General features: G+C 34.5%; 1 protein-coding gene across 1 annotated transcript in view; it reads right to left on the bottom strand.

The window, feature by feature from the left end:
* Positions 1-16756, bottom strand: part of PREX2 (phosphatidylinositol-3,4,5-trisphosphate dependent Rac exchange factor 2) — a 285562-nt gene that overhangs the window by 143995 nt on the left and 124811 nt on the right. The window contains exons 12-17 of the mRNA XM_032421606.1: positions 11285-11388; positions 10552-10601; positions 7621-7696; positions 4905-4977; positions 1777-1919; positions 1585-1677 (exon numbers count right to left, since the gene is read on the bottom strand). Of these exons, the coding sequence (XP_032277497.1) occupies positions 1585-1677; positions 1777-1919; positions 4905-4977; positions 7621-7696; positions 10552-10601; positions 11285-11388 (539 nt within the window). The remainder of the gene's footprint in view (positions 1-1584; positions 1678-1776; positions 1920-4904; positions 4978-7620; positions 7697-10551; positions 10602-11284; positions 11389-16756) is intronic.

Here is a 16756-nt window from a genome sequence, read left to right as displayed (position 1 = left end):
ACACATTTGCAATGTTTTTTATGCAATTTCGCACAACAGAACTGTGGGGGAGATAACACAGTTATTATCTTTGACCTAGTTTTAAATTTGATCACCCATTTGCACTGAAATTCCCACCCCTTCTTTTATGACTTAATTTTGTCCTCCTCCTGTGACCCTCTTTCTATTGTATCTTCCAGTTCTTTTTCTTATTTCATCCTTTAAACTACAGTCAAACCCCAGGTTAATTTTTTTTTTTTTTTACTCTGTTTTCCATTTATATCCAATTAACTCAGAGAGGTTCCACCTCTATACAGCCATCAATGACAACCGAATAAGCATCGCTAACATGACACAGCATAAATATCTCCAGGGGGAGAGAGGAATGGCCTGGAACCCAAGGAAAAGAGCTCCAAAAAGCACAGATTGCCAGAGGCTGGAAAGATGACAAAGAAGACATTATCTCTCCATGCCAACCAGGCTGCCATTCTTAACCAATCCCACTGCCTCCGAACTACATGCTGTGTTGGTTACCAGAGAAATGATGAAGACCCGGGAGAGGGCACTTACTCAGTGACATAGTTAGATGAAGCTGTACTCTAAGAACACCCACAGAAAATGTCTGGGAGAAACATTTCCTTCTGGCAGAAAATTACTAAAAACAGTCATTTGTTGGCCCAGCCCACTAACAAAGTATGAGTTGACCAGAGTTATTTCGTTTGAAATTAATGTGCTGTACCTAAAACACTGTCTTGCATGAATTTGTGTTTTGGTAAAAGACGGAGACCTTGGACATTAGCCAATAGGAGGGTGGATGGAAGTATGCTACTAACTTTAAGCCAGGTTCAAAGTTAAAAGTCATGCTTCATTCATTCTCACATTCTTTATTTAAGATTTATATATTTAGAAGTTTGCTTGAGGATTAAGGTATTTTTACAAGCCAGGCCGCAAGGTGAGAATACTTTAAATCTGACATATTTGGGATATAACACTCCCAGTAGGTTCCATGAGAGCAGGAGATTTTGCCTCTTTTATTCATTGCTATATTCCCAGAGCCTGGAACAGTTCCTGGCATATAATAGGTACTAAATAAATAATCCTGAATGAATGATCAGGAGATTTCTTTGATTAAAGGCTGCTGAGGTGAGAGAACATCAAATAGCATTAACCTAATGAGAAAATAAGCCAAAGCACATGCTTTACTGATGAAAGTTATATTTTTATAAGACAGCCAAAAGTGATAGGAAAATAAAAGACGTAGCCCTAGATTTAATGGAACAGGTATCTGACATACATAATACAGTCCCACTGTATGCAGTCTCCCCAGGGTTCCAGGCTAGAATTTTGAACAGGGAAGTCCCAGGGACATGGAATGAGCCATGTGATCTCCCAAGGTCAAGAAGTTCACAGTTACGGATCTCCAAATATCTGAGTACATGAACTCTGTCACAAATCCCAATCGTATCTGGTAGAAACTCAGAATAAGATTATTCAGAAACACTATTTTCAATAAAGATACTTAAAAGCTGATTTCAATTTGTTTAGAACTTTTATATTTGTATGTCATGGACAACAAATTTAAATAAAAATGCTAATTTACATTACCTCAGCATTAGACCCCTTTTCTACCAACTTTATTATTGGAACTTTATTTTTGTCTTCTAACCCAAAACCATAGCTGCCTTCATTGGATTTAATCTGAAATGCAAAATATTAACATTATTAATAAAGGGACTATGAAAAAAGGTACAAACAGAATAAATGAAGAAAATTTATATAACATATTGATAAACTTACCAATAATGATTTGGCTATAACATTTTCTACAACTTTTAAATCATGTTTCATAAGTCGATGCTTCATATTTGATCCTTCCATTTCCTCATCCGCAAAAAAACGGAAAAGTAGGGGTTCATCTCTGAATTCACTTTTTTCAAGAACTACAAAAAAAGATTCAAATTGTTCCAATTAATCCAAAAATTGGACCCATTTTTCATACTAATAGACATTCAGTAAACTAATACCTGTCCCATAACCTCAATGTAATACTCTTAGAAGAAATTTCATTCACAAATATTCCTATGATATTGTTCTATTTCTTTCGACAGCTTCAAGCCAATGTTTCCTTTAAATTACTATTAACTAAAGAGTTTAGAATTTTTAAGTATTTTTTCAATGTTAACTTTTTTTTTTAATTATTTATTTATTTGACAGAGAGAGAGAGCGAGAGCAGGAACACAAGCAGGGGGAGTGGGAGAGGGAGAAGCAGGCTTCCCGTTGAGCAGGGAGCCCGATGCGGGGCTCAATCCCAGGACCCTGGGATCATGACCTGAGCCGAAGGCAGATGCTTAACGACTGAGCCACTCAGGTGCCCCAAATGTTAACTTTTTTATACTCACCCAAATTTAATAAAAGATTATACTGAATCAAAAAATGTATGCAATCAAAAACATAGAAACCTACATTGTTTTGAATTTGTAGTAAACATTTGAAGTGTGTTTTTAATATCCTGAACAATTATGGGAAAATTCAAATGGGTAAGTGTTGCTCTTATGTGTGTGAGCAATTCCCACTGTGGTCACTTTTGTTCCAACACTTCAAACCAGAAATATATCTTCTGGGTGAAATGTGATTTTAGTTTCCACTAATTCCTAGTTCTTTTCTGTTTAAAAACATTGTTCTCAAATAATCTTATTTCAATAAAGGTTCATTTTTTCCCTTTTATCTGAACGTTAGTATTTTCCCCCAAAGTCCCTAAGATTAACCTTTCAAAAATAAGGCTAAATACTGATAGACAGAATTTATATTCAGTGAGATCCTGACAGCTGTCAAAATGTTTTAAAAGAGAAATCTTCTCTATTTCTATTTATGTATCCTTGGTTGAAGCGTACTTGTTGGAACAGGGTGATTCATTGAGCAGGGTAGCTAAAGGGAAGACACTGGTCCCATGGCACTGTACAAGGTCTGGCTTTATGATGAAGCACACCTCCAGGTCTGGGATTGATTCTGGGTGTGGCTTTGGGAAAGTTACTTCAACTCTTTGAACTGCAGTTTCCGCATCGGTAAAATGGGGGCAATAAAACCTTCTTCATAACGTACAGAACTAAAAATGAAGTAATAAGTATGATTAACCTGGCATACAGAAAGCGATACAAAACTATTTTATTTCATTATTTTTACAGAGTGCCAAGTAATAACTGTTGACCGGATGATATATGTGTTGATCTTTGGATGGAAGACTGGCCGGCAACTTGGGTTAACAAATGAAACTATCAAGCACAAATTAAAAACACCTTACAGTTGACAATAGAAATGAGAATATACTTGAGATTAAGTTAGGTCTTGCCTACATGACCCAAGCACTTCCCCCAAACTCACATGGTGTTTTGCTATTGCTATTTTCCTCCACAAAATAGTCTGCCTAACAGGAGTGAGAAAGGACATCAATAAGGCAGGCAGCAGCCAAATTGGTTGTGCTTTACTGACATAGACTTTTGTAGGGAAAACTTTTGTTGTTAACTCAATATTTTATTTTTTTGTTAGTTAATTAATTAATTGTATTTGTTTTTTTAGAGAGAGAGAGAGCATGCGCACATGCCTACGAGCATGGGAGAGGGGCAGACAGAGAGGGAGAACGTCAAGCAGGCTCCGCATCGAGCACAAGCCCAATGCAGGATTGATTTCATGATCCTGAGATCATGACTTGAACCAAAATCAAGAGTCGGACGCTTAACCGACTGAGCCACCCAGGTGCCCCTAACTCAATATTTTAAAATAAATATTTAGATAAAATGACTGCTTGTTGATGCTTTAAAAAGAAAAACAAAATATTTGAAGGATTTCACCCTTATATTATAGTTTTAATTCCCTATAATAATATCATTTCTCCCATTCAATAGTTTTTCAGCAAGGACTAATATTTCTCTATCACATCTCATACAGTGCTCTAGAGATAGTGGGATGTAATGGAATTCCCAAATGAATGTATGCTAACCAATGATACTCTCAACATCACTGAAAGTTTTGCTATACTTCCTTCTTCATAGAAAGGTAATAACCTTGGGGTGCTTGAGTGGCTCCGTTGGTTGAGCAATCGACTCTTGGTTTTGGCTCAGGTCATGATCTCAGGGTCATGAGGGGACATGAGGGGACTCCTCAGAGGGGAGTCTGCTTGAGATTCTCTTTCTCCCTCTCCCTCTGCCCCAGTCTCTCTCTATATAAAATAAATAAATCTTTTTTTAAAAAAGGTAATAACCTTCTGAAAGTAATTGACAAATAGGTAGAAGCGTTATCAAATATGTGTTTATATATATGTAAACAGTGAAAAAGACTGGGTTTGTGGAATATATAAGATGCTATGAATACAGAGGGAAAACTAAGTCTCATTATTTTTATAAATTTAGGCGTAATGAAGTCATCAAACAAGAAAAATAATTAGTAGCCAAAATGAAACAGATTTTTTCCAGAGATTTATAATTTTATCTCTGAGATAATTTTAAAAGCATTTTTCTCAAAAAAAAAAAAAACAATGATTACCAACCATATATGCTCTCATTTAATCATTTTAATACATACTGGCATTAAAAGAAACCATGAGTTTAATCTAAAATAATTTCAATTTTTTTTAAAAGCTACTTAAAAAAAAAAAAACACCTTCTAGTTCAAGCTTTTGCTCTTCTGGAGTCAGTCTAGAAAAAGAGAAGAGAAGTCATGGCAACTGGTAGATAAAAGCAACTAGACATAGGAATGGCACCAGAGGTGAAATTGAATGCAGATGTGACCCAGTATGGACACATGGCAAGACCCATACGGTCTTGCTGGTTCATCTCTAAATGACTTCACTAAAACAATGAGGTACTCCCAGTGCCCTAACAAAAACAAAACAGTAAAATACATCTGTGAGCTTCCAGAATAAAAATCCCTACCATGGTGCATAAATCCATTGTCACAGAGTCCGACACCAAATATCATTGCCTCTTCTCTGGTGCGGCAATCCCCCTGTTAACCACAAAAACATGGCACAACTTAACAGGCAACTAAACGCTTTGTTGTATCTTTACTGCATTTGACGTTCCCAGCACCATATGACAAAAACATTCATTTCTTAGGGCACACACTGCTTTCATAAGCTCATGATGCACCTAATTGCTATAAAACATTCACTTGATTATAAAAACATCTTTTTTTTGACATTAAGTGAAAAACAAGGATATAATATTCCTGAGTAAAATCATACTGTATTAAACATGAAAATATATAAATAACTAAAATTTATTGTTACCACAAATGATCCCTTTCTCTTATTTTTTCAATATTGTATCCCAATTGTGCAGCAAGAGAATATCCTATATATTGAAAACACACTAAAGTTAATGAAAAATCATTATGCATGATCTCTGCTATCATATTTCTTCTACCAAATGGCCTTGTTCTTAAGGACCCCTAAAGAAACCTACTAACTTAGGGTGATTTATAAGACCCTAAAAATAAATTGTTCAGCTGAGCCTGTAAATGCAAGCTTCTCTTTCACTATCTTACAGAAAAAATAATCACATCATGTAACTGAAGCAAAAATGAAAGCCCAATGCAATCTTCTGTTATGTTTTTATCTAGGAAACTTCTATTTTATTCATGTAAGTATGGATTCATATATAGAAATAGACATATGTACATATGTGTGTGTGTGTATAAACTTAACAGTTTTAGGTTTTGTGGTTAAGAAGTGCTTTCTCATTTTATTTCTTCCTAGTCAGGTTGGTCCCCTACTGTTGCCTGAACTCTGTGCTTATTTTCATCCTTGCTTTCGCTCACAATCATTCATACCTACAATGCATGTTTTGCATGTTTTGTCCACTCATTTGTTTTAAAATATCTGTTGTTAGTCCTAGCAAGTTATTCTAATATTCCTGTGCCTTTTTCTCTGTTAGATAATAATTCCAGTAAGTAATAAACAGTTGTGAAAATAAAATCTGGAGAGATGAAGGGACTTGTCCAACTTTGCATAACTACTTATCAGAAGAACCATCATCAGAGGCTAGGTTATCTGAGTCCCAGTCCATCACCCCAATTTCTACTACATACAATTTCTAAGACATTGTTGTAACAGATCACTAAGAAAACCTGAAGAAAAAAAATAATTGCAACGTGGTCCAGTTTTTGGGTAGCTTATTTATTCTTCTAATGCTCACATTTGAAAAGTAAAACAATGCCAAAAAGGAAAAAAGAAAAGAAAGCTGCTCACTGATTTCCTGAGTCAGGACTTTAAATATTTATTAGGCACCAACTTTTGCTTCAAAAAAACTTCCTTCAGTTTTCTCACATAGTCAACATATGGTACAAGTTCATGTGAATTCTTTAAGATTATAATTTCTATGTGAAATGCCAACTCTGATATCAAGTACAGAACCAAATCTAATGACACATATTTGACCATAATATTATAAAAGGCTCTGACTCTAGTAAACCCCTGCATGTATGAATTAAGTTTTTTTATCTAAAAATAATTGCTTGGTTTAATCTAAAATCTTAACTTCCAAATAGAATACATTTAAGTGCTATAAATACAAAAGTAAGCAGTCTTGAATAGTCTAGAAATTAATATTAAATAATAAAAATCTCAAAATTTATGTGCACAGATGAATCAAATATGAATTAAACATTAATATTTGAAACAAAGAACATTTTATGATTATCAAATGTTATTCACATGTAACAAAGAGTAGGCCACTTTCTTTAATAACAAAAAAGTAAAACTGCTTATGAAATTGACTCAAATATCTAAGCATGACAACATTTCAACCAAGCAATATCCCCTAACAAAATAGTAAGTTCTGTCAAAGTTGTTTTTTAATCAATGTTAAACATTTGATCATATATTAGTTGACCTAGTATGACAAAATATTTAAATTTATATTTGAATATCTAGTATGTTGGGGTAGGTGCCCTAATTTGCAAATAACATTTTCTTAATACCTGCTGTCAACTCCCACGTTCTGAGAAACAGAGCAACAATAACAATAAATTTCATAGTTCCCTATTTAAAATGTATGTAGATAAATATTAAAGCTTATATGTCAAAGCACAATTATCTAACAGAAAGGCACAGGGAGATTAGATAACTTGCTAGGACTAGGAAACATCTTAAGACGAATTAGTGAACAAAACATGCAAGAAATTTTAGTGTATGTGAATATGTATTCTTCAGTGATACTCAAATTACACTTAGGTTTTGGTTTGTTTTTGTTTTTGTTTTTGTTTTTAAAGTAGGCTCCATGCTGGGCATGGGGCCAGCTTGAACTCACGATTCAGAGATCAAGACGTGAGCTGAGATCAAGAGTCAGACGCTTAACTGACTGAGACACCCAGGTGCTCCTACACTTAGTTTTTTTGATGGATCTCAGTTGATACTTTAAAAATAGGAACATCTTCCTTTTGAAAAACCATATAGCATAAAAATTAAGTTTGAAGACTGTTAAGTCAGATCACCTAGATTCAAATTCTAACTCTGTATTAGCTGTATGAACTTGGTCAAGCTATTTCACTGTGTCTCATCTGCACATGGTGACAAAAAAAGGCACCTAAATCCCCTCAAAGCTTAAAGCAGCAGTGAATTAACTCAGCAACTTCTATTTGTCTATTTACCTGTGCAATTAACCAGTCTATCAGTTTGTTGGCCATGACTACAGATTTGTAGGTTCTTAAATGGTAATCTTTATCTCTATAAAGGAAAAAGAAACCAAAACCAGTAAGAAGAGGGTAAGTAAGCACAGGAAAACATTTCATTTAATATCAGTGTGCAACAGAAAAGTTTACTAAATATAATCTGAATCTATTATCCAAGTTATGTGCAAATAACAGAGGTTTATAAGGTATACATAGCACTGGAAAACTCCTTCATCAGCTTGTATCGGAAGAGACCAACAATGATACCAAAACAAGACATTTCTCTTTTGATATGTTCTTATACACAAGTAGATTATTACTGCTATATTATCTGGTAAAAACTTAGCTAGAAATACAATATCTCATCAATAAAAGAATAACAAAATGGAATTTCTTCCCTTAAAATCTGGATAGAGTCTACAAAAAAAAAAAAAAGAAAGAAAGAAAACTCATCAAAATGTGGAGAATAAAGCAATCCCTTTTATTCCTGAATTCTCCAGGAAGGCTGGATTTGGTTCAGCTGCAGTGGCAGACAGCAGGCCCGTCCCAAGGTAAACATGCTGAGAACCCTGTCATTCATCTTGTCTGATCAGGGCATGGACAACTGACACCAGATCCCAAGGGAACCAAAGGAACCAGCTGATTCTACATTAGCCTCTCCTTTCAGTAGACTTCCCAGATCTGAGAAATCAAAGTTAAGTTAGATACCAACAAGTACTCCTGATCAGAATGGGGCCCCCAGGGCAGAAATCTATAATTCATTCATTTTGCAGGCCCAGATCAAAGAGAAAATGACAGTCTTTTCAAAATGTCAAAAGATCCGAACCGCAAACAACTTGAAATGATAAATAATTACTAGCTCTATTCACAGTTCTTTAGCCCCTGTCAGCAACTGACGATACTGACATCATTTTATCCACTTTCATAAAAAAAAGTCCCTGAAAAATGGTTGATATTTCTAAGATTTTTATAATAAATACACCAGGTTAGCCAGTAATCAATAGCAGATTCCTTTAAAAAAAAATCTTTAGGGGCGCCTGGGTGGCTCAGTCGTTAGGTGTCTGCCTTTGGCTCGGGTCATGATCCCAGGGTCCTGGGATCGAGCCCCGCATCGGGCTCCCTGCTCAGCAGGAAGCCTGCTTCTCCCTCTCCCACTCCCCCTGCTTGTGTTCCCTCTCTCGCTGTGTCTCTCTCTGTCAAATAAATAAATAAAATCTTAAAAAATAAATAAAAAATAAATAAAAAATAAAAAATATTTAAAAATAAATAAATTAATTAAATAAAATAAAATCTTTTTAAATCTATCTCCATGTTTCTGATACCTCATTGCCCATTTCATCTTGGTTTCCATAAGCATCACCAAGAAGGAAAAGGATAGTCAGCCTATTATAAAACACATGTGGGTCGGTGAATTCTTCACCCAGATAATTTTTCTTTTTGTAAGCTGAGTTCACACATATTAAAAGCATGACTATCATACATTCCATCTGTTTTATGGTTTTTTCCCATAAATTTTTCCTTGACAACTCATAAACAATTGTCATTTCTAGCCAAAGAACAATTCCTTCTTATCAGCTCTTATGGAATGTAACTTTCTTGGTAAGAAATCCCATATGGCTAAAATATATTTTCAGAGCATATTTTCTCACATACGAAATCTACATATACACAGGTAACCTGAAAACTGTAACCATTACTGTTTTTATGAGTTTAGCAGAAAAGATAAATTTAAGTACCCACTTGCTATTGATTGAAGTTTAGTGTTAGGTTATCCAAAATATTTGCAGGGTGGCTGTGCTAGAAATCTAGTAGGGAATCAATAAATATAGGTTCATTTTCACTTCTTTTTACTTTAGGAAGCCTGTTTGTGACAGGGCACTTTCAGGAGTGATTGGGTAAATTTTGTTTCTTCCTCCAGGATCTGCACTGTGTTCTCTATAAAACATCAGTGAGCTTTCCAATACACTTAAACAGCCACTTCTGGATTTTTTTTTCTTGAGTTCTGAGTTTCCTTGAAATTGGAAACCAGAATGAAAAACAGAAACCCAGCACATCAAACATTTAGATTCTATAGCCACGACGGAAAAGCGTCTTTATTCATCTTGGAAATGGTACATCCATTTTTTTTTTGTCCTGAATATTAAATTTCAGTCAATATGAATGATATTTGGCCATTTGAAATTAGTGTAACATCATACTACATTCTATCAGTGTATATCAGTGTATATTTTATAAAAATACAGTAATACTCGTGAACGTCTCTTCTATTAGTAATCATAACACAAAACTCAGTTTTCTGCTGTCTTTCTAGAGAGAGAAACTGAAAATTAATTATGATTCCACTTCAAAAACAAGGGCATATCTCTTCAGAAGGAAAAAATTGGTAGAGAATAAAATTATAAAATTTTACTTATTAACTCCAAAGTAATTCTTAATTTTCAAGTACAAAATCTTTCCTTTGGATGAAAGACTATTAGGAGGAAATATTGTGAAAATACACATCCAAGAATTGATTATACAATTTAGTGGAAAAAAAATCAATATAAAGTAATCATAGTGGTATTTATAGTAAATAGTATTTCCAAATCCTCTCCCAGTCAACTATTATTTACTAAATATTAACTGATTGTGGATTATTTCATTATCAAGTCTATAATTCAGTATGGATTAATAACAAATTATTTTAGAAATCAGAATAAAAAGAGTGGAAAAAAACTGCATAATTAGAGCCCCAGAAAATTTAGAAATATTTTCAGATCAATTATTACTTAAAATCATCTTTAAAAGTAAAATTTTCACTTATGGAAGAAAAATAAAATAAACCAAGAGGTTCCAGCTGAATAATACTTACCTAATATGCAATATAAATATTTCCACGTAAATTGCCCAGAACTTAGAAACCAGACTCACCTTATCACTGGAGTAAACAGACTATGAAGACGGCAATATAATCTCACTCCCTATTATAAAATAAAGATATGTCAAAAACAAGGAAGATCACTCAAAGGACAGACCAATGAAATTTTGAGACATATCCACTGTCAACATTCCGGAATCATTATATAATCTCTACCAATTTAAAAGTTATTCAACTGTTGTATTACATCAGAAAAATAATATAACTTAAATAATTAAAAACAGGATTAAACTGTACTATGAATTTGTCATATACATATGACATATACAAAGGGTTTTTAAAATTATTTTTCTTAAAATGTAAAATTTCAAAGTATTAGCAGAAAATAATTCTATGCAGCAATACCTCACACTACACGTACATTATATGTCAATATAAATCTTGGTGTGCAAAGAAAACTGATGTTACATAAATTTTATATATTTATATATTTTTTAAACTTATTCAAGTATAATGGCCACTTGTTGCTACATGTGACATACTTTTCAGTGGATATAATCTGAGTGTGCAATTTCATTAGTTCCATTTAGAACTACGTGAGAGTATGAAAAAAATGATCTAACCCTAGAATTCTTTAAATAGCAAGAAGAAATTGAGAGGCTTGCTTACGAATGCCATTTTCTATACTAGAAGAATTTTTTTAAGTCTCTTAACAGCATTTTATCTTGGTGAAGTATGACAACATGAATTCTGCTATTGATAAAAGGTTCTGGGAGAGGTTGTTACCTTTGAAATCACGTCCTGCATCTCATTTCTTGGATAAAATGTTCCATCATCATAGCGAAATCTATATAACATCTGTTCTGGCTTGAACTGATGTTTATCAGTAACTAAGAACATAGAAACAATATATTAAAATACTGACAATCTAAAAAGTGGAAAACAAAAACAATTAAATTTATAAAATACATATTCTTACATACTAAAATCTGTAGTTTTACCAAAAACTTTTGTTTCCCTAATGCAGTAATACTAATCCAGTATTCTGACAGTAAGATTTTGTTATACAATGCATTTACAATTTCCATATAATGATTTAAGAAATAAATTGAGATCAGCAATACTGTTAGCATAGTATGAGGGTATGTACAATGTATTATTTTATTTATATAAATACACAAAGTTGTGTTTTCTATTTCTTCACAGTGCCACAAAGTCGAGCAAAAAGTGTCCTTCAAAGAGCAGATAATCTAACTAGTGAATTATAATTCAATTCTCAGTTCTAGAAGTGAATTTTAGTATTTATCTGTTTTATCCCACAGCAATCAGGCCAAGACCACACATACACCAATCTTGACCATTTATTCTGTGTTTATTTTTTTTAAATGTTTTATTTATTTATTTGACAGAGAGAGACACAGTGAGAACAGGAACACAAGCAGGGGGAGTGGGAGATGGAGAAGCAGGCTTCCTGCCGAGCAGGGAGCCCGATGCGGGGCTCGATCCCAAGACCCTGGGATCATGACCTGAGTGAAAAGCAGACGCTTAACGACTGAGCCACCCAGGCGCCCCTATTCTATGTTTAGATCTCTGGAGTAGATTATATAATTTCAATACGTAAATTCTTCCAAAATGTCAACAGTTTTCTGAAACTGAGAAATGCTTTTCTTACATGTCACTTAATATTTTTGCCCTCAGTGGCAATGAGAATGGTCATCCTCCACTTTCATCCTTGAGGTAAGAGTTTCATATTCATAAAGACTCCTATTTAACTTCCTCTCATGTTTTCTTTTTTTCCAGGAAAAGTATGTTATAGACAGTCTAACAAAAATATGACTGTTTGTGGAGGAAAAAAAAAAAAACACAAATTAAACCTCGAAGAGTTTATATTTAAATGTTTTCTTTACAGGGAATGCAACATTTGCAGAAAAAGATAATTTACCACAATGGGCTCTGTTTTCATGATTAGCTAGAAGACTTTGACCTTTTTGTTTAAAATGTTGAAGGGGGAGAAAAAGTTGTCATAATTGATTTTCATGAACTACATTTGGTGAGGGGCGCCCGGGTGGCTCAGTAGGTTAAGCGTCTGCCTTCGGCTCAGGTCAGGATCTCAGGGTCCTGGGATCGAGCCCCAAGTCCGAGTCCGAGTCTGAGTCTGGCTCCCTGCTCAGCAGGGGGTCTGCTTCTCCCTCTGCCCCTCCCCCCAGTCATGTTCTCACTCTCTCACTCGTGTGGTCTCTCTCTCTCTCATAAATAAAATCTTAAAAAAAAATGAACTACATTTGCTGAATCCAGAAGAAAGCCAAAAGACTTATCACACATACATACACATATGTGAAGTTTCAGCTATTTTACCCCAACCTACCCAAACCACGTGCATGGCTTGCAGCCATCAAATCGACACAGGACTGTTGCCAAAGAAAGATAGACAACACAGCCTTTTGGCAGCTTTTTATTTCCAGATCAAGCCAAAAAGAAAAAAGCATGTGTGAAAGAAAAATAATATCGAGAGAAATATTTTGCAATCCTATGGCATGTTTCAAGACCAGTTATTTATTTCTTCTCTGCAATCTACCTATTCTAATTTTTTTTTTTGAAAAACAGTAATTGTTTAATAATATCAACTATTATAGACAGCATTCAGATTTCACCAGTTAGGTCATTTTTAAAAAAAACTGTTCATTCAAATCACAATTCCAGATAAGGTCCTTTGTACTACCGATTTTTTGGTTTTTTAATTATTATTAACACATAATGTACTATTTGTTTCAGGGGTACAGGTCTGTGATTCATCAGTCTTACACAATACCCATTCTAATTTTTATCCCCTAAGATTCACTGAAATAAATTATTGTCTTGATATTTCAAAATTCAAGGAAACGTTGGGTCCAAATGCTCTTGCCATAATAACACAAATGGTGATTTAAAATTCCTATTCAAAATGGAGTGCTTAGTTGTATGGCAAACTCTTACAGGACTTTGATAATTCATCTTGGGTTAATCTGCAACTCTTAGCTGTTGCCTTGGAAAAACAATGAATCGTTCTGCATGCAAATGCACTCCCCCAACTTCTTGAACATGAAAAATGGGTTTATTAACCGTTGAGAGTGCGGGTCACGTGAGAAAGGTTGCTTAACGTTGTCTTCTAAACAACTATGCAATATTGAGATATTACTCGGGATACAGCTGGCTTTCTAGGTGGTGGGGAAGGAGTGCTGATCTGTAGTATTCACAAATTTCTGTGGTATTAAATATTCCCACACTGGCCGATTTCAAGCTACCAAAATAAAGTCACTGAACACTGAGTTAGATGAGCAGTGATACATTATTATTTAGTATTTCCATACAGAAATAATAGATATAAATAACACTAAGAACACAGACAACAACAAAATAGAGTAAAATAATTAGGAAATGATGAGTTTTAATAATATATGAACTTTGTTTATAGTACAATTTATGTACTATCTGTTCATATAATTTTTAATAATAGCTGTGCCTTACAACCAGCTTGCAAATTTCCAAGAAATTTATTTATTTATTTATTTTTTAAAGATTTTATTTATTTATCCATTTGAGAGAGAGAGAGAGCATGAGATGGGGGAGGGTCAGAGGGGGAAGCAGACTTCCTGCTCAGCAGGGAGCCCGACGTGGGACTCGATCCAGGGACTCCAGGATCATGACCTGAGCCAAAGGCAGCCGCCCAACCAATTAAGCCACCCAGGCGCCCCGCCAAGAAATTTAATTACCAGCTCTCTTAAGTTTGTATAAGCCAACTTCAGCACAATACTGGATATAATGAATGTGGTCTCTGGACTGCATAAGCATTTATAATGTAAATAGTAGACCCAGACAAGAAAATCTATCAGCATATCATACCGAAAGCATATGCTGTTTCAACCCAATAATTCCTGATATAGCAAGGCTTTTCTTTTATGAAGTTCTCAACAATATTTGCAATGTGAATAGTGGCAATAATAGTCAACTCTTTAAGCTTTCTCTCTTTAAAACAGATGGTTCATTCAACTTTATTTTAGGAATTCTATTTTCACTAAATGCAGCTGGAAACACATACCAATAAAACTAGCATGTTTGGCTCATATTTCTACATTCTAATAAAATTATTAATGTACAATTGCATAATATGTTCTCTTACTCCCAATTCAGGGGAATGTGTACTAGTTAATTTTGGACACTTAAAAAAGTGATTACTTTTAGCAACAAAAATTCTGTATGCCAAATCTGAAATTACAACTGATCAAATCCTGATAACAATAATAGTATAGGCCACTAAAATCAAACTGTGACAAATAGAACGATATTAATAGAGAGTACTCAGTGGTTTATTTTTCAGAAAAAGAGTTAATCAGGTTATAAATATCATCGTTCAAAAAGATTTATTATAAGTTAAGTAATCAAAGGGTTTTTGCATTTGAAATTTCAAAATAAATTTTAATCCAGAATTTATCTCTTACTTCCTGTTCAAAATTGTATTGGAGAAAAGTGGTGTCTGAAATTGGAGGATAAGTTGATTAGGACTGAAATTCTACCATTCTGATATCACTTACCAAAATAATCTTACATTTTTTTTTCTCTTTAAAGGGAGGCAATTAAAAAATATTGTGAGAAATATCTTAACAGAATAAATAAGAGTGGTTCTCTCTCTATGGAACTCTGTGATTCCTTCAAGAGCTTTCAGCAGTTATGAACTGAAGAATAGGTCAGATTCTAAAAGACTACTCATGAAGATATTTAACAAATATTATTCCAACTCTACTTTGTACTAACTTACAATTGACTTGAAAATGTTTGGCTAGCTATTCATGATTTCAGGCAAAGTAGTAACAGTTTTGTCATTGTAAAGTCAGTAAAATTCCACCCATAATAGTTATGCCTTCAGTTTTCAGAACCCAATGCACAATGCAAATAAGTAACTAGTTCTCATACAATTCCTAGGTCACCTTTGATGAAACAGGAAAGCAAGAGTGGAAGGGCGGCTTGAAAATAACCTAAAAGCCCCTTCAAAGGACATCCTCTCCCCCACACCCTGACTCTTTCCAGCTCTGGGAATAAAATTTCTGTAATTACCTTTTATCTATTACAAGGTACCTCAAAGTCAAAAAGGAAAATATTATAACAAACTTAGTGTGTTGCTCTTTCTAAATATAGTAAGCGATCCCATACAAGGACAAAAAGTTACATTTTTTAAATAATCTTTTAAATAATTTAAATAGCATCAATTGTTGACAGCTTTAAGATTTTTTTTCTCCTATTTCTAATTCATAATGGTTTGAAATCACTCAAATTAACAACAGAAGTTACAAAAACCTCCACTGAAATAGAAATGTTACAAGTTATTTTTATGACTAGTATATGCTGATATTACTATAAAACATTGACAAGTTTATATAATGATTACTCTGGCTTTAATATAGTTCCATAGATTTTATATTGACCTGGGAGCTATGCCTCAGTGGCAGACACTGGGTCGTTGTTTACCAAATTGGGTTAGCTTTAGTTTCCCCTGGGCATGCATCTACACTACATTTCTAAGTTTCTCCTGCAGTAAGGAGTGGCCATGGAACTGAGCTGCATTTAAGGACATACACACAAAAGTAAGGCACAACGTGGAGTGTACAAGCCCATTTAAAACAAACAAACCAAGAACTCCACCACTCCTTCAAGATGACCTTTAAGAGCCCTGCATTGAAGATGGATGAGCCTCTATCAGGCACCAAAACCCTGTGTGGGGGAGAGCACCCAACCCCATCCTCCACCAGTGACTGGACTTTACCTGAGCAAAAAAGTAGCTTCTAGGAATATAAGCCACTGTACTAAGGTTTATATCTGTTACAGCAGCTAGTGTTAACTAAAACAGTTTTCCCTCTCAGTTTTCCCTGCAAAAAGTTAATTCTCCCAACCTAGTAGATTTCTACCTTTCTGAAAGGAAATATGTCAACAGCTGGATTGCTTGATGAACAAGGTAAAAAGATGGTCTTAAAACTACGAGACCATAGGGGCGCCTGGGTGGCTCAGTCGTTAAGCGTCTGCCTTCGGCTCAGGTCATGATCCCAGGGTCCTGGGATCGAGCCCCGCGTCGGGCTCCCTCCTTGGCGGGAGGCCTCCTGTCCCTCTCCCACTCCCCCTGCTTGTGTTCCTGCTCTTACTATCTCTGTCTCTGTCAAATAAATAAATAAAATCTTTAAAAAAAAAAACAAAAAAACTACGAGACCATAAGAAACAAAGACCATTAGTTCA

The sequence above is a fragment of the Phoca vitulina genome, unplaced genomic scaffold (genome assembly GCF_004348235.1).
Source record: "Phoca vitulina isolate PV1807 unplaced genomic scaffold, GSC_HSeal_1.0 scaffold25, whole genome shotgun sequence".
In the NCBI taxonomy this organism is placed as follows: Eukaryota; Metazoa; Chordata; class Mammalia; order Carnivora; family Phocidae; genus Phoca; species Phoca vitulina.
Note: the sequence above shows the minus strand (reverse complement) of the source record. Positions and strands in the feature narration are given on the sequence as shown.